General features: G+C 36.5%; 2 protein-coding genes across 2 annotated transcripts in view; one reads left to right on the top strand and one right to left on the bottom strand.

Moving 5' to 3' along the window:
• Teh1 (tipE homolog 1 phospholipid transfer protein) overlaps nucleotides 1-8,467 on the top strand; it is a 305,501-nt gene extending 297,034 nt beyond the window's left edge. The window contains exon 2 of the mRNA XM_019054805.2: nucleotides 3,464-8,467. Coding sequence (XP_018910350.1) covers nucleotides 3,464-3,548 — 85 coding nt within the window. The 3' untranslated portion in view covers nucleotides 3,549-8,467. The remainder of the gene's footprint in view (nucleotides 1-3,463) is intronic.
• Nucleotides 8,468-10,142: 1,675 nt separating this feature from the next.
• LOC109039351 (26S proteasome non-ATPase regulatory subunit 5) lies at nucleotides 10,143-22,416 on the bottom strand. Its single transcript, XM_019054803.2, has 10 exons — nucleotides 22,197-22,416; nucleotides 21,904-22,106; nucleotides 20,524-20,668; nucleotides 18,853-19,086; nucleotides 17,538-17,802; nucleotides 16,223-16,411; nucleotides 15,329-15,438; nucleotides 14,579-14,768; nucleotides 12,737-12,967; nucleotides 10,143-10,850 (listed from the first exon to the last, which is right to left on the bottom strand). The coding sequence occupies exons 2-9, from the start codon at nucleotides 22,080-22,082 to the stop codon at nucleotides 12,762-12,764; spliced, it is 1,518 nt and encodes a 505-aa protein (XP_018910348.2). The 5' UTR covers nucleotides 22,083-22,106; nucleotides 22,197-22,416; the 3' UTR covers nucleotides 10,143-10,850; nucleotides 12,737-12,761.
• Nucleotides 22,417-22,465: the final 49 nt, after the last annotated feature.

Here is a 22,465-nt window from a genome sequence, read left to right as displayed (position 1 = left end):
AGAAATTTGGCAACTCTCGAATGTTCATACGGCGTTCTTCCTTAGCACGGCAGAATACCGAACATAGCTGACGCTTCCGCGCGGAAATCGTACTCGGGAGCAAAAGGTCAACAAAAGCAAGAGCATTCCAATGTCGCTAACTTTGCAAACATAAACGATCATCTAAACTAGTTTCACCTCTACTCCCAATAAACTATGAATTCAAGACGAAAATTACCGTCGCAAAGTTTACTTTTTGCAAAGAATGTACCTAAGTTGCACAATCCCAGCAACATTGAAATGCTCTTAGTTCCTTTTTGCAAAATGCGATCCAATTGGTTGTTGCTGCAAAAAAATAGTTTCCCACAACCTGCTATACAATGCTCCAGTGACCATGTAAGTTGGCCCGAGCACTAACTTTTCGGGAAGAAAGCCTTTCCCCTACCTGGTTTCTCACTTAATATCCGCCCGAGTTTCGCATATCTTCCGTTTCTCCTCATCGCAGCTTCCGTCAAACCGCAATTGCCCGGAAACTAGGACCGCACATCTTATCTGATAAAATCGTTCGCCCTTTCGACCGATTCTGGGGGTTAGGCTAGACTAGTCGATGAGTCAACTGTTGATCTAATTTCATTACGTGAACGTAGAAGAAAAACGGGGTAAAAAATCACTAATGTGTGATCAATTTTCAAGGACAATTCTGTAATTTCTCCTACGATTTTAAATAGATTAAAACGCGTAATATCCAAAATCTAAGCTCAGATTCGGATTCCTCGTGAAAAACTGATGCGATTTCATGCATCAAATTTTAGAATAGCGTGAAGGAAAGAGGTTTAATGACGTAAAAAACACTAATGTGTGATCAATTTCAAGGACAATTCTGTAATTCTCCTACGATTTTAAATAGATTAAAACGCGTAATATCGAAAATCTAAGCTCAGATTCGGATTCCTCGTGAAAAATTGATGAGATTTATGCATCATATGTTAGAATAGCGTGAAGGAAAGAGGTTTAATGACGTAAAAAAACACTAATGTGTGATCAATTTTCAAGGACAATTCTGTAAATTCTCTTACGATTTTAAATAGATTAAAACGCGTAATATCCAAAATCTAAGCTCAGATTCGGATTCCTCGTGAAAAATTGATGAGATTTCATGTATCATATGTTAAAATAGCGTGAAGGAAAAAGGTTTAACGACGCGTATAGATTCTCTTTGAACTACGCCGCCGCGCGCCGGTCGCCCGAGATGCAACCGAACGGGGAGGCGCCGTTAGCGCCGGCTAAGCGTTCGGTTTCGTCGCGAGGAATTCCTCAAGATAAATTCTTATTCTTCCTCCTCCGCTGACCCACTGAGCACTACCCATGTTGCCACGTTGCATTCATATGCTCGAATCAGTATGTCTACGTTACGTCTCTTTCCTTCACGCTATGCTCGGGTATGATACATGAAATTGTATCAATTTTTAACGAGGAATCCGAATCTGAACTTCGATTTTGGGTATCACGCGTTTTAAGTCAAATTTTCCAAATTCGAAAATCTGAAATGACTGACGTGGCTTAAAATGCCATCTCGGCTCCTGTTCGATGGATTTTCCTGAAATTCGGTGTCAGGGTATGATACATGAAATCGCATCGATTTTTTACGAGGAATCCGAATCTGAACTTCGATTTTGGGTATCACGCGTTTTAAGTAAAATTTTTCAACTTCAAAAATCCGAAATGACTGAAGTGGCTTAAAATGCCATCTCGGCTCCTGTTTGATGGATTCTCCTGAAATTCGGTGTCAGGGTATGATACATGAAATCGCATCGATTTTTTACGAGGAATCCGAATCTGAGCTTCGATTTTGGGGATCACGCGTTTTAAATCAAAATCTGTCAAAATTCAAAAAATTCAAAATTCGAAAATCCGAAATGGCTTAAAATGCTATCTCGGCCCCTGTTCGATGGATTTTTCTGAAATTCGGTGTCAGGAGGTATTTTTCGACGGGAAACTCGAATTTTTAGTCCATTTTTTAAAATTCTCAAATTCAAGATGGCGGACGTGGGCTAAAATGCTATCTCGGTTTCTGTTTGTTCGAGTCTTGTGAAACGCGGTATCACACGGTATTTTTCAACGGAAAACTCGAATTTTTAGTCAATTTTTTAAAATTCTCCACTCCAAAATGTTGGATGTAGCCTAAAATGAGCCCCGGTTCTGGCCTCCGTTTCTGTTCGTTAGAGCTTTGTGAACCGCGGGATCAGGGGTACTTTTCAACGGGAAACTCGAATTTTTAGTCGATTTTTGAAAATTCTCAAATCCAAGATGGCGGACGTGGCCTAAAATGCTATGTCGGCTCCTGTTCGATGGATTTTTTTGAAACTCGGTGTCTGAGGGTATTTTTTGACCGGAAACTCGAATTTTTACTATGTTTAAAAATTCTCAAATCCAAGATGGCGGACGTGGCCTAAAATGCTATGTCGGTTCCTGTTCGATGGATTTATGGCGCCCCCTTACTACATGCCTACTCTTGTATTTCTGTACAGCCGCAAATTTAGGGTCAAGGGGCGCCTGACCGTCTATGGACCAGGTGAAGTTTTTGTCCTGAAAATTTACCTTTAGACGGCAATTCTCTTTATATTTTGTCTATGGTTTTTATGCCCCCCCCCCTTTCTCGCGGACTCTCCTCACTTTTCATGCCTCCTTTTTCCTTCCATTTCCCCCCTTCTCCCTTGCTTTCACTGCCCAACCTTGTTTCCTTCTCTTTTTCCCCTTGTCCTTTCTTCCCTTTTTTCCTTTTCCCCCTTTTTTCCCTCTCTTCTTCTTTCGTGGCGCCCCCCAAAGGCTGGCGCCCGTGTGCGCCGCACGCCCTGCACACGCCTTAAGTCCGGGCCTGACAAAAGCGGATCTTTATCAACGCGAAGAAATCGTGAATGTAAACACGCTGGTTTTAAAATATGGTTAGAATTTCGTCCAGGTACATGTGTTTTGGCGGATTGGTGTCGGCCATGTTGAATATTGTGTAGAATATACAGTTAACGTGTGATTTGTGTAATCTTTATTCCCGTTTGTGAGATCCATGCCACGGAGAAAAAAACTTCGTGCGGGGGATCCGAAGTTGAGGTCATATGGATCTCTGAAGTTTTCGGATCATGTATCTAAAAACTTGAGGTCCAGCTGCCGAAGTTCGGGTCAGACATCTGAAGTACTTCGATATATACCGAAGGGTTCAGGTCACACCTCTGAAGCACTCCGGTACATACCGAAGTGCCTCGATGTCTGACCCGAACTTGGGCAGCTCGACCTCAAGTTTTCGGATGCGTGATGAGAAAACTTCAGAGATCCATATGACCTTGACTTCGGGTCCCATGCACGAAGTTTTTTTCTCCGTTAGCCGCGTTGTCTTAAACTCTCCCTATAAAGGGACTCTAGCCTCTTGTGGAGTGATGGATTTGTTTGGAAAAGGGACGTAAGTGACTCTTGTGTTTTGGATGTGTTTCAGCGACGGCTCGATCAGCAACCGAGTGGAGAGGATGCGGAGATCGGAGACGGAGGAGCTGGAGGGGGCGGAGCGAGGGCCGCTCTGACACAGGAGCGAAGGCGAGCACATGACGAAATCCGTTTCCAGCTCGCTGTAGCACGCTCCTCCGACTCAAGCGAGTGCCGCCCCGTCTCTCCGCCAGAGGGCGCGCAGAGCCTCCACGGGCCCGACCTCGCCCCGCATTTATTAGTGAGAATCCGAAGCGAAACTCGACTCACGAACTGATATTTTTGATGAAAGCTTTTTTAGTACCTAGAGATTTGTTACCCCCGAGACAATATTGGCCTAGCGGTGAGAATAAGAGTACCTGCGTGTAAAGCGAAAGTATTCTCCCGCCCTCAAGAAAAACGCCGTATCAACCTTAGGGTGTTGCCGAATTTCTTTTGATGAAATACGAATTGATTAGTGGTATCGACGAGGATCGTTTTTGGACCCACTCTCAATGTCCTTAACTACAGGGTTATTCAAAAGTCACGCACCAACGGCCATAACTTTAAGTTCTAATTATGATATCCACTTGCGGTTCAAGAAGTTTTTCCTCATATTGAGGGGGAAACTTTTTTATGTACTTTTCCAGTTTTTGATCCCCTCGGGAGAGGGGGGCGGGGGGAAACTCAACAATATCAAATGGCCACCCCCCTCATGGCCAGTGGTGCGTGACTTATGAATAACCCTGTATACGGAATTTTTCGCTCATACTTGAACGTCTATATATTACAGGATGCATCATGATTTGGTCATTTTCGGTCTGTCTCATTTAGGGTCTAATACTGGCCTAAACATTGGCCTGAAGGCCAATTTTGGCGAAAAATTTGAGTTTGCTTGCGAATGCTGAAAAATGTGTATTTATTGTCAAAATCGGCCTCCAGACTCATTTCAGACCAGCGTTAGACCCGAAAGGAGACCAGAAATGACCAAATCATGATGCATACCAAAAACATAGACCTTCGTCAATGAGCAATTAAACCAGCGTAGAGTTGAGGAATTTTAGCTAGGATGGGCCTAAAAACGGCTCTTATCTATACCTCTCCTTTATGAAGTTTTCCCCCATTTTTTCGGAAAATTTTGGTCGCAATTTAATCTACAATATCTGAAAATTTCAAGGCAAAATATGCATGACTTATTTTCAAAATAATTTTTTATCAGGGGGAATTTGGCAACTTTTCAATGTTCATACGGCATTTTTCCTTAGCGCGGCAGCATTGCCATCTCAATTCTTTAAACAGAGAAAAAACTGAGCCACTCTCTGATAATTCTAGGAGTTTTGGGTTCTCAGGGTGCCCTAAAGGTGGAATGCAGATAAACAAAAAGCACGGTGACAGCAATCTTGACGCGGTTAATAATGTGTAATTTCCAACTTCTAAGATGACTGCCTACTAGAGACACTTAATTAGACGGATATTTCCACCAAACCTTATACTTTTCCCATGGTCTAAGAGAGCTTTCATGGCCTTCGACCGTGCATTTTTCCTGCAGGTGCCATTTATATCTCTTCGAAAATACAAATTCCTTCGGGGCTGGTTTATTCACATGGAACCCTAGCCCCATGAAAGGCCTTGAAATCGAGAGCCAATCAGAGAGTGGCCAGGACATGGATATATTCTCTCTATACAAGTATTTTGGTGAAAATATTTGCATCATTACCAGATTATACTTCGAAAAATCGGATTTAATACAGCAGAGATAACCGATTTCTCGGCAGTTTCTCGTCATGCTGAGAAAAAAAAAGAGAAAAAAAAACTCATTCTGTCGAGAAAGTAACGCATTGTATTAGGTACTTAAGTATGACATGTAAGAAATGTTGAACAGCTAATGAGGCTCAAAGTCTTATCCTATAATTTAAATTAAATCTTTTTTTAAATCAGTTACTTAGGTACATGTCACTCTCGAGAATATATTCTGGTTGAAATTTTCCAGATTTTCCCTACTGCTCTGGTCAAATTTCTTCGAGAAAGCTGATTTTCTATTACAAAAACCACAATCCATTGCCGATACTTCAATCAAAGTCATCTGTAACAATCCAACTTAAACTACCCAATTTCCATGTTAAAATGCCTAATTAGTACATTTCTTTGATCAAAAGACAATCTAGTTCTCAAGAAAAAAAAAACTTAAATGGTAATTGAAAAGAGTAGCAAAAGATAAAAAAATGAGATTAGCCCTACTTATAATTTTGGCTTTAGTTGATTGAGTTGTACATTTTTTGATTTTTTGGAGGGAGAAAATATGCATGTGAACTATATCAACAAAGTGCTTTGGATTTAATGATACTTACCTATGATTTTACGTCAAAATGAAGAAAGCAACTCCCGGATTGATGAGGAAAAAAAAATCAGTCCTACCTAAAACCTTCCTTATAAGTGATTGTTTGGGGATCAAAATTGGGAAAACACAAAGAATTGCCATCGGATGCACTGACTTTGAGGCACTTATTGTTAGTTCGAATCTCATCTTTAAATGCAGCAACCCTTCTAAGTATTTAGTCATAAAAGAGGAAAAACGATAACATATTCCTGCTTCACGTACGGTAATTATTTGTAATTACATGAGCCTGAAATTACATACCTCTCAATTGAAGGATTTTTCGTTGCAAGTTATTATGACAATATTCCTATGGAAGTACTTTCCGAGGCTTCAGGACTGCACTTGTATTTTGCACTAGTTATATTGCCTGCCTGCACTGCCTACACCAAAAAAACCTTCCGCGAAAAAAAAACCAACAAAAAATGAAAATGGCCTTTTCCTTGGTATGTACTATCATGACTAGTCGCAAATGGAAAGTCTGCGCCTATACTCACGGAAGGAATTTAAAATTAAAATTGTTCGCCTCTCAAATACTTTGTCCCCCAAGATAAGGAGGGATGAAGTGTATGTTTGCCTAAATAACTCTTTTAACCTTCAGGAAGCGGAGCAATAATATCAAAGATTGGTTTTTTTATCTCAATTTTCAAATACTTGCTCACTGCAGAACTCATCCTGATATCTTAAGTAATCAGAGAGTATCTCTATAATAATTTTATCAAGATTTTACTGTACCTACAGGTTCTAAATTTCGGCTGTAGGTATGCCCTATGACGATTTCTCTTCAAAATTTAGCAAAGAGAACCATTTATGCAAAGGAAATTTTTTATATAAACTTGGAGGAAAAGTATTATGTAGCGATTTTGGTGTCCATAAATTCAAACATCTCGCTCATTCATTGATCACTTTATCTGTGCGAGTCAAATGATGCAAAAAAACAAATGTTGGCAAGTTCTTCAGCCAGTAGGTTTTCCAGTACTCTAATCTTCTTTTGAAAAACCAGAAGTAGGTATGTGGCATGAAAGAGGGAAGGAAAGTTTTGTAAAACATGACGCGAGTGATTTGCCATGTAAGATTGTTTGCAATCACTTTTTAAGGCAAATTTTCATGAAAGAATATAATTGACAATACCAATCAGTGTAAACTCAAAACGAAATTCCCTCTGAGAAAAGTTCTAATCCACACCATCAGCAACATTTGGTAAGGTATTCCCGATCTTTAAATTGACATCCTAATTTGAATTGCTGTGATCATTGACCAAAGAGTAGCGAACAACCTTATCACCTTCGAGTTGTGAGTTTTTTGTTTGCAGAGATAGTACGAGCAGAATTTCATTAAAAAAAGTGTAAAATAATGAAACTCAAAAATTCGCTCACTGACCAGCATAGATTTTGGTTTACCTTGCAAGCAAGACAATCAAATTTTTCGGAAGCATTAATAACCAGAATGAAAATGTTAGAATATCACTCATATGTCAATCTGAGAACTATTCACTACGCAAATCATTTTCTACGTTTCATTTTATAGGGAATTTTATTATAGAGATAGTTTAAATTCAGATCCTGTCTAGGAGTCTATTTACCATTGTCTAATGCAATATTCTGAGTTAATGATTTGCATCGGCTGTTGCGTGCTGAATTTTGACTTTATTACAAAGAATCAACCTATTTGAAAATACTAAAATTAATTAATGATTAATTGATTAATATCATAAAGCTGCTCAATATATTAAGGTTTTGGATTGGTGGATTACCACAGGGACCCACTCTACCTTCAAAGAAGGTATATTGAGGGTAGGTACTTTCCCTTCTAGAGTATTTGAAACTACTCTCATTAAGATTTAGAGAACAAATTTTTTGTTCGCTCATATAAATCCTGCACTTTACCAATTTAAGCCCTGTATATTTTCTGATGTAAATAAGTGGACGAGACAAGTGCAGGTAACACAGCCAAGTGTATTCTTAGCGAGCTTAAGTAATGGCTCAATATGAAAATTTTTTACATCGTTTCAAAAAATGTAAAGTTAGGTACCTACCTACTGAAAAAGTGAAACAAAATAAAATATTAAAAAAGCCATACTATTTTGTATTGCGTTAATGGTATTATGACACAATCTTTAGGTAGGAAATAATTATAAAATTGAGCTGATGCTTAATTTGTTCGAAAATATTGAGATGTTAATTAATATAATAGGTAATTGCTAATGTAAATTGATGTTTTTATGCATTGTTGTAATTATTATGAAAAATGTAATGTTGTTCAAACTTTAAAGAGCTAATCATCCATCAAGATGGATGGAGGGAGGTGGAATATCTCAGTTTCTGGTTACCCTTGTGTGGTTTACCCTTTCTTCTACCCTCTCTGCCCCTAATGCTCCTCAGTTAGGCAATGGGGGAGGGAGAGAGATTATCACTCCTCCAGTCTCATCTCCAAACCTGATCATATGTTCACTTATTTGGATTGCTACAAAGCATGACTCAGCAATTGAGGTTTAATTGAAGACATTTCGCTGTACATTTCTTCAACGGTTTTTTCCCCCGCAAATTTTTTTTCTAGCTTCATTATTAATCATGTAAATAATTGTATCATTAATGTACAGAGAGCAGTCCTCATAATGAATTTTTAGGAATAAACTCTTATGCCAGTTATTACTGGAAGTTGAAAATGACGCTTGATGAATAAAAAACAATGGCAGTCTATCCTTACGATTGGATTTTTGTCATTGTACATTTTATCTGGTACGGGGTCTCTTGATCATGGATATTATTAAAAATAATTTGGCTTATAGTATTTTCCGAAGGTAATACACTATTTCCACTTTTCCTCTCCTCTTTAATACATCCATCGAGTAAATATGAGATCCATCCCTTGAAAAACGCATCACAGTTGATTTCATAATCTGGTCAGCGCAAGAAATCTGAGGTTTTAAAAAAATTCTGGATGAAAGTTGGTCTTTTTTATGACTGGTGATTCCAGAAAAATTGATGCTTTGCACCAACTTTTGCACTACACAACAAAATCCTTGCTCCCCTGATCGACCATGCCAAGTGATCATTGAGCAACCCCGTACCAGCGAGCATCATTAGTAAATCTGGTTTAGGAGTTTACGTCAAATTTTCCAATGTGTGTTTGTTTCTTAAGTTTATTTTTGGAGAGAATACAGAAATGGTTTGACTTAAATCTTTTCGACTAGCCCAGTCCATTTTGCTTAATTCTTTGTATTTACTCTTGATGAGTCTTCTCCTTGTCTACTGGACAAATAGGCAAGTGAGGAAAAATGCAGAAGTCTTTAAAGTTTGAGCACCAAAAAAAAAAAAAAAAAAAAAAACTGTCATCACATTAAGTACATAGTCGCATTAAATCAACACATGCATGATTTTTTATATTTTTTGTATAAAATTGAATTATATTGTTGAACACATGTGTAATTATCTGCCATCGTCATAGATTTAAATATTATTTTTTTTACTCTATCTTTATTTTAATAATCGTCTCTGATATTGAATGTCAAAAGCTTGTTTATATTGTTATTACTTTGTTTTGTTTTCTTTTTTAAACCATGCATTGAATAAGATTTATGTTTTTTATTTCCGTTTTAATAAACATTTTCAAAAAGTAGTATTTTTAAATCTGAGATAACTCCATTCCTCTCACAACAGCCACGACATTTGTCTTGTTGGCTTTCTTTAAGACATTTTTACGCAAAATTTGATTACGGAACAAGTAATGCACCTAATATTTTAGACAATCTCGAAGGAGATACCTGTCAGGTATTAGCTGGGGCTTGATCAGGCTCTGGTTGGAAAATGATGGCTGATCAAAATAAAATGTGCTTATAGGACAGAGAAGTCATTGTACTAAATGATTTTTTGATAAAATTCTTGCTGCGGTGGAGTAAAAAATGTTCCATGTATTAGAAAGAGAAAAAAACAACACAAGAATAGGTATTGAAAAAATCACAGAAATACCTTATCATCTAATTGACACAAAAGTAGCAGTTATTAAATTCCAATCAGTGGCCTTTTTCTCTTTTTTTGGTAAAAAGGATCACATAAACATAATTATTTGGAATCCAGCATGAAAAACGAGCATTAGCTTAAAAATCCGCTCATGAAAACATTTATAAAAGAATTCTTTGAACTTTTCATTTAAAGAAATAATGATCAATCACGGATGTCCAGAGGAGGACCAATGGCAAGGCGGAAACAAAGAAATTCAGAGACCTCAAAGACGGTTGCATCCTGCGTGTAGTTGTTGCAGAGTGCCAGTGTATAATGCTACCAGGTTAATGAAAAACACCGTATGAGCATTTAGACGTTGCTAAACTTCCTTCCACAAATCACGAATTTCCAGAGAATTGTATTCATAATTTTATCTTAAGTGTCTTGAGGTTTCAATGAAAATTATTTACAGCTTGCTTAAAAATAGGTTTTTTCTGAGAGTAAATTTGGCAACACTTGAATGCTTGTGCAGCATTTTTCCCTGGCACGGCAGAATTGGACGTATTTCTACCAAATGAAACTATCTGCATTTAGAAATGAGCCCTGAGACCCATAAGAATATATGTATAACAAGGCTCACGTCATAATGCACACAGTTCCTTTTGGCAGATATACGTCCGATTTAGGAGCTACTTACAGCAAATAATCTTTAAAAGAGATGGATGCAAAATTCAAATTAGAAACAAAAAAGTATAAGGATCACAATAGTCTTACCTCATGAATGGAGGCACTGGTAATTCATTTGAATTATAAGTGGATATTTTGCAATGAAATTTCAGAAATTTTAGTTTTAACTTGTTCCATTCATTAAAACCTCCAGTAAATATCAGTATACAAGATAACATTCGTCCAAACAAAGTTTTGATAGTTCTGACCAATACTGATAGATAGCAACAACCATTTGTTCATAAAATCTCAATTGAAGGAACTGAAGTCTTCAGTCACACAATTGTCTCCGCTGAATATCAAGACCATAAAAAGACCGCTCAACAAAACCGCTAGCCTAAATCTACAACCCTGCACACAACTTAAGAGGATTTTGTCACCTGAAAAAAAAAAAAAAAAAAAAAAAAAAAAAACATACTTCTTTTACTCCATGGGTAAGTTATGTCAAATCAGGCAAGTAAATGAAAATCAGCTTATAAACCGTCTAAAATAAGGGGGTTTTCTCTAAAAAAATTCAAAATTAATTAATTAATTATTGCTAGAGAATACAGGAGCATTCTACAAACATTTTAGGATAAAAACCGCAACATTCTTGATCAAACCCGACCAAAGTAATGACAGCTTAATATTTGCAGTTCAGAAAACGTAATTTAAAGAATAAGCCATTTAAAATTTTTAAGAACCATGCTTTGTGTACAAAATTGCTGTATTACATGGAATTTAATGCCTTCTATGGGCACAAAAATAAATCGAGCAACTTGTAATTCATTTCTTAGAACATGAGAGAGTTTTCCTCCACAAAAATGACCTTCTAAGGTTTACATAAATCACACAAATTTGAAAAGGAGGCTTAGTGCGCGGATGGACAGACTGTGTGGCAATAAGTAAACTAGTGCACTATCTGTGTAACAAGTGTCCGAGGTTCTTTTTAAGAAATTAAACTAGATTGCCGGTTGAAGGGTGCCTGAAGAGGGCTCATTTTTTCTCGTGTTGAGAGAACTGAATTCAGTATGCATCAAACTTCAGTCGATTTTTTATCTAATTTATGTTGATAAAAAAAGATGGTCTCGCCTTGCACCACTACTGGTAACACATCAAGATATTAAAATCGAAACTTCAAATGCATCTTTCTCAGAAGACGGTGCCTAGTAAGAACGCTTTTTTACAAGGAAAACTCTTTGGTTTTTAGCGCTTTAGGTGATCTTAGAAGTTGACTTCAGCCAAAAAAAGGCATTAAAATTTTACCCGGGAATAATAATTTAACTCTTATACTCGATTCTCCGCCTGCGCAGGAAGCCTTCATCCGTCTTGAGGAGAACGAGCTCAATGGTGAAGATTGTTCGTAATACTATTAGAGTGGAGTGTCTATTGAAAGCAATTGGTAGGAAGCAGTTCTTTTATGATGCTTTTTCAGTACATTCCCAAAAAATTAAAGACATTGAATCACGTAGACCGTGCGTCTGGCTCGGTTTAGTACAGGCGGAGCGAGACAAGTCTCTCGGAGCCCCATGATGAGTGGGCGGAGAAAGGGAGAGAGCCTGTGTCCCAAGCACTCAAAGAGACTGCAGAGAGGCAATGGAGAATTCATTTGCGCGCTCGGTTTTTCATGAATATCTAGTTTAGAGTCCATTTTCAGACAAAATTCCTGAGAAGAAAAGTTTTAGAACATATAATTTTACAACCGAATAGCAATGTTTTATTTTTTTGAACTCATTATTAACCGAGAAAAAAAGCCTCACAATCCGACAAAAAGTCACTGGAGCCGCTACTGCACATGCGCAGATGTGCGCAATTGGAACAAACGAACTCATCGATGCGGGTCGGTGCCAACACTCATCGGCATGCAAATTTTTCAAAGTTGTCTCGCCTTCCATAACACAGGATGCACGGTCTATGTGATGTAATGTCTTTGCAAAAAATTCAGTGCCTCTTCAGCGGAAAAATTTTTCAGTACCTTCATATGATAAAATTGGAAAATTTTGAAGTCAAGAAAAAATGGCGTGGCCACAAAAGTCGAGGCTCATTGGTGGTCTTAAGACGACATGGCTGAAAAATGACTACAAAGACGGCAAATTCTGCACGCGCAAATGCAAGAGGGATTCCATGTTTTCCAGGCTGTCCTTAAAAACACGCATGATATAAAGGAAAAAATTCCGGACCTTTGAGTGGACCTTCCTTGCTTATTCAGTACTTCTGGACCGCCCTCAAAAAACCAGTGCTATGTCCAGACTCTTTGGAATCGGGACCATTCAGAAGGTGTACTCACTTGAGATTTCTGAGTGGGCAGATAATTACATGCCATCAACAGCAACTTCCATCTGAACGGGAACGTGGACAAGCCCTTGTCTAACATACTCTCGCATTCGTACATACATTGGACCAGGCAATATCTCTTTGGCTTTAGGAGCTTCGATGATCTGTTTGATGACCTGGTACTTGGCGTCCTTGCACTGCATCGTTGTGTCGCTTGATCGGTCCAAGAGAAATTCTAGGAGACCTTTTAAAAGAGTACAATAAAAATTAAAAAAACACTCTTAAATTCAAAAAGTTCAGAATACTTTTAAAAAATGAAAAGTATAAAATTTGATCATCCCTAGGAAAAGAAACTTGTGTATTTAATGTTCCAATTTCCTAGAATAAGTTCAGAAGACAAGGTCTCAAAAAACAAGGAATGGGGACCGCACAAAAAACAATTGGACTACATTTTGCAATTCAGAGGTACAATTTCTGGCTCATCTGTAAAAACACTTACTGTCAAGGGGAAACTAATGGTAGATACATTGTTTCTAAACTAAGCCAGAAATTGTACCTCCTAGTCACAAAATGTACTCTAATTGATCAACAATATTAACTTTTATTCACTTGCACCAATTTAAATTTGTTGGTTAATAATTACATTAAATTAATTGCGTTTGGACTGTGTTGAGCAACCATCATCAGCGACACTGGAATAGCATCAGAGCGATGTAAAGTCCGAACATTAATTTAAACCTATGTGAGTGAGTGAATGTTAATTTTGTTGAAGAAATTTCTGTAGCTTCAGAAGTTTTTGACAGTGAAGGAGGGGAGAGGGGGGTCTATATCTTATGAAAATAATTTGTCTTAGCCATTGATCAAATTGCTTTGGTGATATTACTGAAAAAGTGGATTTGAAAGACAAAAAGGCCGTTCATCAAAGTTTTTCTTGGTTTGAAGTTGTTTTATACCAAGACGCAAGGGACTTTCAGGATAATTTTTTAATTGATTGACCTCCACTATACCTAATACAAAAAACATATCCAAATTGAAGCATGGTACTAGCTTGCCTTAAAGAGGAACATCCATACAAAACATAAAACCATGAGAAATGGGCATTTGCAACTTGCAGACTCATGCCTAAGGCAATGTAACTATCTGAAGAGATTAGATGACTGCTTAAAATAAATTATACTTGTTAAATAAACACCTTTTGCTGTCAAAAAATGCAGGAGTTACAGAAATCCAGGATAAGAGAAATTTTGACCCTTCACAACATCTTTCTTTTCAGAACTTTTAGAATTAGCCGGAACGTTTGCTTTTTCTGATATATTCCCTGTATTTTAGCTTTTTACCCACTCTTTTCCAGAACTTCATACTTTTCTTAAGTCTTTTCCCTAAACCCTCAAAATAATGGCTTTTTCTTGAAATTTTGGACCATTTGAACTCTAAAGAATTTTTTCCAAAATTTATTTTAATAAGAACACTATTACAACCAAAAATTTAAAACATCGGTGCCATTTCATGAAAGGGTATTTTACAAACAACAGAAAATATAAAAACTGTGGAGCTAAGCGGAGATTGTGATCGTTTGAAATTTTCAGCTAAGGAAAAAGTTGTAGAGGGAGTTGTTTTAGTTTTGAGAAGAAGTAATTCAAAACTTTAATCTGCCAAGTTCAAGACTCAAAATCATTGGATCAAACGTTAATTTTACACTCCCTTTCAGCACAAGTATTAACGAAAATGCTCACAACTTTTTCTTAAAGATACTGGAGGATGTTCTCTGTTGATAAGTCAAATATCAATCTTTTGACCAAACTTTATAACCTTCGCTTTTTTGAAAAATTTGCCTTGTTTCTCGTTGAAAAATTACCTGGATACCGCACAAACTCTTCCAATCCCCAGGGTAGTATGGCTAATGACTTGAGAACAAGGAGACCAGCGCACCTTGTTTCGACAAATGGTTGACGGCAAATACTCATGATATTTTGCATTGGATCTTCACCTAATTTATAAAACCATGATTTGGTAATGGATAACAAGTCATCTGTGAGGTCAGTAATCTGTAAAAGGAAGACATCAAAAATGAGGACACTATAGACTTTTGTAAAAATCGTGTGCTCACTTGCGCGCTAAATTGATTTAATCAGGACGCATTTTGGGGTCATCATCAGCCGGCAAGTGAGTACGCGACTTTTATCATTCTTTTTACAGAAATTGTCTTGTGACTATCCCCTACAAAAGTTACTATAGACTTTGTTTCAGATTCTTAGCATTTGTAAAAATAATCCAAGCAGCATTATTATTCATGATAAATAAAAATGTGTTCTGCAAAATGAAGATTTGCAAGGCTTAGAGTTCAGGAGTGCTGTCGGGTGCCAGCACCTGGCATGACCCCATATCACAAACTACTTTTGAACTGGAGTCAGGAACCTTGAATTGGAAAAAAAAAGTTTTCTGGAGTTTTGAGATCATAGCTTGAGGACAAAAATAATTATCATTTCACAGTCTTATTATCAGACTAGGTCAACCTAAGACAAAAATTCAATTTTTTTCATGTCCTATGAATCAAGTTTCTTGTCGCAGAGCTTTGACTATTACAAAATAAATTACAAATACTTACATCTAATTTAAACATATTTGCAAGAGCATTCATGGCTGTGACTTTGTACTCCATCGGCATCCCTTTCAAATAGCTTCCAATTTGTTCGATGGTGATGGTCATTTTATTATCTGTAAAATAGAAGACCAAAAAATTTGATAATTTTGTACATAGTGGAGGGGCTCAAAGCAACAATTCCGAGAGACAGTTTTATTTCTTCCTCTTAATTTTCTCCTTTTCCTTAAACGAGTTTCTACAAATAATTATGCTTACTCCATCTCTCCTTAAACACCAGACCTAGATGTTGCTTCCATGAGATGATAAAGAATAGATCAGCTGACTGAGTATTGATCTAATAGTCTCTTAATCATAGAGCAAACTACAAAAGGCTGACAAATTTGGAAAGCTTGATATTTGTTCCCTGAGTTTTAAATATTTTTTTAAAACTTAAGGGACATATCAACAGTGTAAATCGGCAATCACGTAACTCATTTGCGGTGTCAGAAAATCTCCACCTCTATGTTATTTTTTTTAAGAAGAACAAATTGACATCATTCCTTGAGGTTTTTGCAGAATTTTCTTTGCACAGAGAAGGAAAATCACGGCAGTTTTAAAGAATTGCCGTTGAGTGGTTTTCCGTTTAAAAAATAAAGTATGATAGGAAGTCTGCGACGTTGCAAGCAAAGTTATGTGATTGCTGACTTACACCGCCGATATCTTTGGTGCATTCAATTAAATGGTGAGAAACTATTCGACTAGTGAAATGTATTGAAAATTGAAATCTTTCAAAACAATTTCTTGAAATTATCGTTTCCAAACATTTCCTGCTGAGATAATCAATATTACATTCTTGAATGTTTTGGTCGTTCTAGAAAAATTTACGTTGTGATAGTAGACAAAGCAAAATATTTTTACCATATGTGCTCAAAAGTTGCTTGCCACGTGTCGTTGTGGCAATGTAACTGACAGTCTCCAAGGCTTTACAAACAGTGTCTCGGTCAGGTGAATCCACTGCTTCAAAGATTTTGTCAATAATATTAGGATACTTGGAGAAGATGTACTCTGGTTGTAACTGGGCTACATTTCCAAAGAATTTGATGTAACCTGTAACACGTCAGAACTTTTTTTCAAAACTGAAACTTTAAATGGAAGGCAGATATGAAAACTTAATCGAGATCTCAGCATAGGTAATTTTTTATTCCATTGCACAGTACTTTCTTCACTTGAGCAGTTTTTCCGCAACAAGCCAGAATTAAGGAAACATCTATTGTATCATACATTGGTTATTAGATGGCTGTATTCATGCAAAAAAAGAAGACTTTTTGTACAGGAAAACCATATCACACATGTAGACTCCTTTAGCATTGATACCTCAGAATGTGATGATGGGCAAAAAATTTCATCTGATTATTTGTTACAGACATACAAATTAAATTTTTAGACTTGTCCATTTGTACACAACTTTGATCATTCAGTTTGACATGGGAATGATAAGTTTTTCTTGTATCATACTTTCATTGCTCAAATTGCAATCGGAAAATGTTGACCGCTGTTCTAAATATAAACCTTTTTTTTTTTAATGAGCAGTTAAACTGCTAGAAAATTTAAAATAATAAAATAATGATTAGGAGGACACTGGATGGAAAAGTCTGAGGCCTAAAACAAAGCAGAGCACAACATGAGGTCGTCTGTGATCACCCATAGAAAAGGACCTTGGTTAATGGTGGCAGTTTCCTCAGGAAATTCATTTTTGTAAAATTAAGTCAAAACATAGATACTTGCGTTTTTGACAACAAAAAAAAACTCTCTAATGTCTTGGGGAATGAATTGTGATTCACTTCATTGTGATTGTGACAATGGAGGGTATTAAAGTACAATTTCATCCAGCAATGTCGAACTTGCAACACAGCATACCCACTTAACTCTGTTTTTCCTCCCCAAAACTAAAATATTTACAGCAAACTTTAAACTCCCATAACCCTGCCTTTGTCTAAAATTTTCGAATGTTTTTTAAGCTGATAAGTTTGTGCTTAACTTTCTCCTCTATACAATGGTTTGAACCGCTGAAAATTACGTCTTTCAGCAGTATGGACCCTTTTATTTTTTCAATTGCATAACATTTTAAAGGGAATTATTCATTTGGAAGTGGTTAATTAAAGAAAAATACTGTTGTATGTTCATTTTGGGCTATGTCATTTTAATTGTGGCAAAGAGAAAAAAGGGCACTTACAGGGGACGTAAAGCGAATTAAGACCAGTATCATCTTCTCCGAGTACAGCTGATAACTGATCGGCCAGATACTTCAAGATACCTTCGTCTTCCAGAAATTTGAGGCCATGATATGTGAGAGCTAGACTAGTCAGTAACTCAAGACAGGCAAACCTTGCCAAGCTGTCTTTCATATTTTTAAGCGTATCAAACAATGAAGAAAACACTCCAGAGGCATGGCATGCGTGAAGACTGGGTGCAGAGAAGGTACTGATGCCAACAACTACCTGTGGGAGAGAATAGCTTTATAACTTGCACCCGAAAGAACGACAATGGTTATCGAGCTAAAAACAATGACACATTTTCTGTTTTCCGGCTTTGTAGAAAAATGTTAATCACACAAATTAATTCATTACATTATCAGGTTTAAAATGATGCAATTGCTTTTGAAATGGGAGGAACATAATTTGAGAAATCACAGTTTTCCCTCCTTGCAGTCGAGCAATTTCCCACACCTTAAGGTGAAGCTAAGAACACTTTTTTTAGGAAATTTTTACCCCTTCTGGTTGCATAGTGCCCCTAAAGTTTTGACTTGGACGTAAAAATCATGTTGTTACACCCAAAGGGCAGAATTTTATCCCTTAGTCTTGAAATTGACCTCTCATACCCTCATGATTTTGCTGGAACAAGTTCACTCATGACCATTTAAACGTTGCCAAAAATACACAGAATACCTATATTGTAATTTTGACGCTTAAAAATGAAGGAAAATGCTTTGTTGTTACTTTTTGAATGACCCTCGTGAAAGTAAAAATTACTGGTACACTTAAAAAGTTTCTCTTTCAGTAATTGAAGAAGTTCAAAATCATGATTACAATATTTCATAATTTTCATATTTAATTTTTCTTATTCATAAAAAGAAGATACCTAGTATGACTGTTTTCACATGCAATTTTACAGGATTTTTTTTAGAAAGGCAAAAGAAATTGCGAGAAATTCTGAGAATAACTGTGCATATTTTTTATTTTTCATGAGCAAAGGTTACATTAGAAAAGCACAATCTCAAATTAAATTAAGTTTCTCAGCATTTTCATCTTTCATAATCTACTGTTAAAGTAACTTTCCATTAGATTTCAATCACCAACATTTATTCTTCATCTCTCTATTGTTGAATCACCCAAAGAAACAGAATGAATGTTTACCTTCTCCAGCTGCTGTCGCATGGATGACAAGCGTAGAATTACACATATCAAATCTCACATCATAGTGCGATAATTTTTAAAAATGTTTAAAAAAAGGGGCAAATGTGAAACTACTATGATTACATTCGAACTTACTTCAAAAACCCTGAGTTGCACAACGCTACTGATTGCCATGGTGGATTCAAGCAGTCGTAAAATTGGTGGTGAGAAAAGTGCGCTTAAACCGGCAGGTGAGTGGCTCAATGTTATTAAAAATTTGATACAAGGTTGCGCTACTACCAAATCCTTGCCAAGGCAGTTTATCACAGCTTTTATGATCTCAAGATCATTGGATGAAAGAAGATCGACCTCTGAGATACTACGGTTTAACTGCACGACAAAACAAACAAAGAATATAAATGATTTGTGATGAGACTGATTGGATAGTTCAAATTATTTTGTGCTAGTTTAAGAACACAGAAAGGATTTTCTTGAAATAAAAGTACAGAAAATCTCTTGTTCTATGAGGGATTTTTAATTTAGCACAAATGTCGATGGCCAAAGTGCAAAAAGAAGTATCTCCATTAGTGACGTTGCAAACTTCCTGTCATATGTTCTTTATTTTTTCTTTGGAAACCTGGTCATTGTAATTTCTTGGAAATATCCTTAATTTTTCTTTTCGGCTAGCAGAATATTCTGTGTACATTTCAAGCTATGAAATTGACTTCTTTCTCTAAGAAACAATAAAATAGGGGCAGAAATTTAGAACACCACGATGGAAATATGTCGTTCGCACTTTGGTTATTGATATAGAGATAGGACATTTTTTCATACAAAGGATTGCAAAAGGAATTAAAATGTAAAATTATTAATTTGGTGCTCTTTGGAACTATCTATTTTAAATACAGACATATTTTGAACCCATTACACCAGCTTATCATCAGCAAATGATTTGCTGGTGTTTACAATCGATACTGTTTCTTCTTTCATTAAGCCCAGCACTGAAAACAGTACATTTAAAGTTCCTGTTACATCTTGGTTTTGACCGTTTCATTTAGGTGTGAGATGATAAGTATATTCTCACAATCTGAGGTAATATGTATTTCCCATGGTTTATATGTCCTATCATAATTCCTTTCTTCCTAAAAGAAAAAAAGAACGAACTCGCAGGAAAGAAATTTTCTATAATTTCGAGGAATATTACATTCCTTTCCCCATATTAAGATAAAAAATGGAAAGTTTCTACCAAAATCTGGCAGAAACTTTCAATCTGCTATTCTTCGAGTTAAAACTATTGTCCGATGTCTGTGGAGGAAAAGAGAGAGAATACTAACCAATGAAAGAAGCAAAGAACAGCTCAGAATGTGTCCAAATTTAAATGGGCATCAAATTAAAAAATGCAAATGTACATGAGCAACCGCCATGAGTAATGGAAAAGGGATTATCAAAAAAAAAAAAAAAAAAAAAAAAACAATATTTTGTTAGGGAAAAACAACCTTGAAAATTGAAATTACGTGAGTGACACTGGATATTTCAACTGAATTATTTACTCTCAAGAGAAGCGACTAAAGTTTGAGCACAAAATTTTTAAAAATCTTTTTTACTCTTGAAAAGAGAAAATATGCAATTTTTCTTTGGAGAATAAAATGTGACCATGATCTGCAACACTGCTATTCAAAATATTGGTGCTTCTCTAGTTTCGACATTGATAGTTTTTGTAGTAAACAAGAAAAGGGATAGTGGCATCATGATAAAACTCATTGGAAGGAAAAATTTAGCTGATTAAATGAAATGAGAGTAAATGATCAAATACCACTCCCAGCATACCTGCTCAATTGTTAGCAGCTGAACATTTGGTTCTGGATGATTTAAGGCTCTCATCAGGTGAACTCCATACTGAGAGAGAACAAATCTTGGCTCCAAAGCAGATAAAAATAATTTGAGTGCACTGCAGGCTGCGTTAATCTGATCTCTGCTCCACAAAAAAAAAAAAGACAATTGAATATAGGTAATTGCAAGGAATAAGATGATATCAAATGGATAATGTAGTTATTACCCATGATGATTTAATAAAATTACTATGCCTACTCATTTACTTCATTAATTTTATGTAAGATTATGAATACATTATTCATTTGTTCGAGGTGAATCAATATAAAACAGGTACTAATATTGAGATAGCATACAGATTTTAACGAATCTTAGAAACATCACAGATCTTTGCAAATTATTCTGTGTACTTCAGCAGTAACACAGAATATACTGCACATCTGCTTTTTTAGGAATATTTGCAGTGCTTAAGTTGGCATTGTAGACGGATCTGCAATGTGGTCCGCCATTCTAAAAATAGTCAGTATATTTGGCTACCTTCAAGTTATCCTTAAAACCAATCGCACAGGCTTTTTGGCCAAGCATTATAAATTAAAATACAGACCAAAAATCTGCACGCTCCTAAAATATTTGCAGAAAATACATTTTTTCTCCAATCTTGGCAGATAGTTCACACTCATGCAAAAGGTATACTTAGAATACTACCGTTCAAAGTAAAAATGACCTGTCTCCATTTAACTTTTTTCAATTTTTTTCGGACAAAATACTGTTTCGCAAGAAAACTCATAAATACTCATCATTCAATTTTTTGAGTCAACTTTGATACTTTATTAAGTACCTACTCTAACTGAAAAAAATGAAGCATTATGGCAATTGGATTTTCTTGCTGTTGAGCGGTAAGTAAGTTTAAGTATGATCTTCAGTAGATCTTAAGTAAGTTCAGTTCAGCTGTTATGAAAAGAATTAGCGGCTCTAGGGCTTTTTTTTTATCGCGGATCAGGGTGGATCGCAGTGGAACGCGCTGGATCGGAATCCTGAGCGATCGGGACCGATCCAAGTGTTCCAAGTGATAAAAAAATCCAGACTTGGAATTTGGTTCGATTTGTTATTGTTTTGATTTTTTGGGGACGGCAACTTCCTCGCATTAGGTTAGGATCACAGTGGATCGCGAGCTCGCCCCACCTCGGAAGAGCGATCCAGCGTTCCACTCTGATCCACCTGGAACGCTTGGATCACGCTGAGGAACGGAATAAAAAAATACCCACCCATGTTCCTCGCGATCCACTGCGATCCGCATAAAAAAAAAGCCCTTCTAATGGACCTGACAGTAATTTCTGAGCTCTAAGGGGTGAAAAATGGTACATGATTGATACTCACAAATCAGAGGAGTTGACGCAGTCGAAGATAGACCCTAGAGGTAGATTGGAAGCGATAACAGAGAGCTGGTTAGGTCTCAGATTGGCTGCGGCGATGTTAACTTCACTGAGATTATCCAGAACGTTTTCGTCTGTAGAAAGACGACTAAGCTTGCCTTGAAACCAATCTAGCTCCGCCATTTCGAATGCAAATCAAACAAGCTTCTAAATGAGAGAAATTAAAAAATTGTATAAGCTGCGCATCTTAAAGAGAAAAGTTAAATCCAAACTGTTGAGAAGAGAATGGATACTTACAAATTTTTTTGTAATAATTGAGTGAAAAAACTTGAAGTATTGGGATGTCAAATAAAACTCGGCGCGATATATCTATAGCTCCTTTTTCCTAAATTTAGCACTTGGTGAGAAAATGGTGAGACACACAATTACGAACGAAATTGCAACAAATTACAGGCAATTTACAATTACAAGAACACATTCGAACAATGACTAACTATAACAACCAAGCAAAAGCAAACCAATGATAATCAAAAATGTTTTTGTTTACAAAAAGTTGCATCAAATGG

The sequence above is a fragment of the Bemisia tabaci genome, chromosome 7, assembly GCF_918797505.1.
Source record: "Bemisia tabaci chromosome 7, PGI_BMITA_v3".
Lineage (NCBI taxonomy): Eukaryota > Metazoa > Arthropoda > Insecta > Hemiptera > Aleyrodidae > Bemisia > Bemisia tabaci.
Note: the sequence above shows the minus strand (reverse complement) of the source record. Positions and strands in the feature narration are given on the sequence as shown.

Excerpts from the sequence above, each read along its gene's own strand:
- LOC109039351 (XM_019054803.2), bottom strand. The coding sequence starts at position 22,082 with ATGGCGGAGCTAGATTGGTTTCAAGGCAAGCTTAGTCGTCTTTCTACA. Across the intron at positions 15,439-16,222 it reads GCAACTTTTGAGCACATATG|ATAATAAAATGACCATCACC; the intron begins GTAAAAATATTT and ends TCTATTTTACAG. Across the intron at positions 14,769-15,328 it reads CAAATATGTTTAAATTAGAT|ATTACTGACCTCACAGATGA; the intron begins GTAAGTATTTGT and ends TTCCTTTTACAG.